Source organism: Trachypithecus francoisi, unplaced genomic scaffold (assembly GCF_009764315.1).
Source record: "Trachypithecus francoisi isolate TF-2019V2 unplaced genomic scaffold, Tfra_2.0 Lachesis_group7, whole genome shotgun sequence".
NCBI classification, from domain to species: Eukaryota; Metazoa; Chordata; class Mammalia; order Primates; family Cercopithecidae; genus Trachypithecus; species Trachypithecus francoisi.
This window is the reverse complement of record NW_022681472.1, coordinates 35,478,795-35,481,252: the sequence shown is the minus strand read 5'-3', so window position 1 is coordinate 35,481,252 and position 2,458 is coordinate 35,478,795. Positions and strand designations below refer to the sequence as shown.

At 39.3% G+C, this 2,458-nt stretch overlaps 1 protein-coding gene across 1 annotated transcript; it reads left to right on the top strand.

The window, feature by feature from the left end:
- Positions 1-1,357: 1,357 nt before the first annotated feature.
- Positions 1,358-2,458, top strand: LOC117079218 (V-type proton ATPase subunit G 1-like). Its single transcript, XM_033202920.1, has one exon. It carries the CDS (start codon positions 1,450-1,452, stop codon positions 1,804-1,806), a length of 357 nt encoding a protein of 118 aa, XP_033058811.1. The 5' UTR covers positions 1,358-1,449; the 3' UTR covers positions 1,807-2,458.

Genomic DNA, 2,458 nt, shown 5'->3' with positions numbered 1-2,458 from the left:
TGCCAAGAAAAAGGCGGAAAAGCCTCTTATAAAACTATCAGATCTCATGATGAACTCACTCATTATCACAAGAACAGCAGCATGGGGGTAACTACCCCATGATTCAATTACTTCCCACTGGGTCCCTCCCATGACATGTAGGGATTATGGGAACTACAATTCAAGATGAGATTCAGGTGGTGACACAGCCAAACCATATCAGTCAATCAGGAGTAGCTTATTCAGTTTCCATGTAACTATATGGTTTTGAGTAAATTTCTTAGTCTTGAGTTCTAATTTGATTGTGCTGTGGTCCAAGAGACTGTTATTATTTCGGTTCTTTTGCATTTGTGAGGAGTATTTTCATTCCGATTATGTAATTGATTTTAGAGTAAGTGTCATGTAGTGAAGAGAAGAATGTGAAGAATGTGAATGTGAAGAATGTGAAGAAGAGAAGAATGTGAATTCTGTTGTTTTAGGTGGAGAATTGTGTAGATATCTATCAGGTCCATTTGATCCAGAGCTGAGTTCAGGTCTTGAATTTCTTTGTCAATTTTCTGTCTCAGTGATCTGTCTAGTATTATCAGTGGGGTGTTAAAGTCTCCCATTATTATTGTGTGGGAGTATAAGTCTCTTTGAAGGTTTACAAGAACTTGTTTTGTTAATCTGTGTCCTCTTGTGTTGGGTGCATATATGTTTAGGATAGTTAGCTCTTTTTTGTTGAATTGAACCCTTTACACCGTTATATATAATGTCCTTCTTTGTCTTTTTTTGATCTTTGTTGGTTTAATGTCTGTTTTGTCAGACTAGGCTTGCAACCCCTGCTTTTTTCTGTTAAAGTCTGTTTCTGTCAACTATGATTGCAACTCCCGCTTTTTTCTGTTTTCCATTTGCTTGGTAAATTTTCTTCCATCCTTTTATTTTGAACCTATGTGTATCACTGCATGTGAGATGGGTTTCTTGAAGACGGCATACCGATGGTTCTTGGTTCTTTATCCAGCTTGCCTTTCTGTGTCTTTTAATTGAAGGCATTTAGCCCATTCACATTTAAGGTTAGTATTGTTATGTGTGGATTTGATACGTCATCATGATGCTGGCTGGTTATTTTGCAGACTTGTTCACGTGGTTGCTTTATAGTGTCACTGGTCTATGTACTTCAGTGTGTTTTTGTAGTGACTGGTAACAGTTTTTCCTTTCCATATTTAGTGCTTCCTGCAGAAGCTCTTGTAAGGCAGGTTTGATGATAAAGAATTCCCTCAGCACTTGCTTGTCTGAAAAGGATCTTATTTCTCCTTTGCTCATGAAGCTTGGTTTTGGTGGTTATGAAATTCTGGGTTGGAATTTCTTTTCTTTAAGAATATTGAATATTGGTGGGGAGCAGGCGCAGATGGTGGGCGGCTGTGTCAGCTGACCCAAGGGGCCTTCGAGGTGCTTTAGGCGGCTTGCCTTGGTCTCAGAATCGCTGCCGCCATGGCTAGTCAGTCGCAGGGGATTCAGCAGCTGCTGCAGGCCGAGAAGCGGGCAGCTGAGAAGGTGTCCGAGGCCGGTAAAAGAAAGAACCGGAGGCTGAAGCAGGCCAAAGAAGAAGCTCAGGCTGAAATTGAACAGTACCGCCTGCAGAGGGAGAAAGAATTCAAGGCCAAGGAAGCTGCGGCACTGGGATCCCATGGCAGTTGCAACACTGAAGTGGAGAAGGAGACCCAGGAGAAGATGACTATCCTCCAGACCTACCTCTGGCAGAACAGGGATGAAGTCTTGGATAACCTCTTGGCTTTTGTCTGTGACATTCGGCCAGAAATCCATGAAAACTACCGCATAAATGGATAGAAGAAGAGAGAAGCACCTGTTCTGTGGAGTGGCATTTTAGATGCCCTCATGAATATGAAGCTTGAGCACAGCTCTAGTTATATTCTTATGAAATGGCATTAAATTATTTCCATATATTATATAGTAGGTCCTTCCACTTTTTGGGCAGTAGCAAATCTAGCTTTTTTGTACAGACTTACAAATTATCTAAAGATTTCATCTTTTTACCTCATATTTCTTAGGAACTTAATGGGTATATGTTGTCTTTTTGGCAAGGTATATATGCCTTTTGGCTCAAGCAACATGTATATCACTGTTGACTTTTTCTTTCTTAGATCTAGTTTAAAAAAAAACACCACATAACTATTCTTTGAAGAAAGGAAGGGATTAATATTTTTTTCCCCTAACACTTTCTTGAAGGTCAGGGGCTTTATCTATGAAAAAGTAGTAAATAGTTCTTTGTAACCTGTGTGAAGCAGCAGCCTGCCTTAATGTAGTTCATTCTTGCTAATGGTTAGAACAGTGAATACTAGTGGAATTATTTGGGCTGCTTTTAGTTTCTCTTAATCAAAATTACTAGATGATAGAATTCAAGAACTTGTTACATGTTATTACTTGGTGTATCAGTAATCATTTAAAAGTAAAGACTCTGTCATGAAAAAAAAAAAAAAAA

Bases quoted from the DNA above. Each gene is read 5' to 3' on its own strand.
- LOC117079218 (XM_033202920.1), top strand. From the start codon at position 1,450: ATGGCTAGTCAGTCGCAGGGGATTCAGCAGCTGCTGCAGGCCGAGAAG.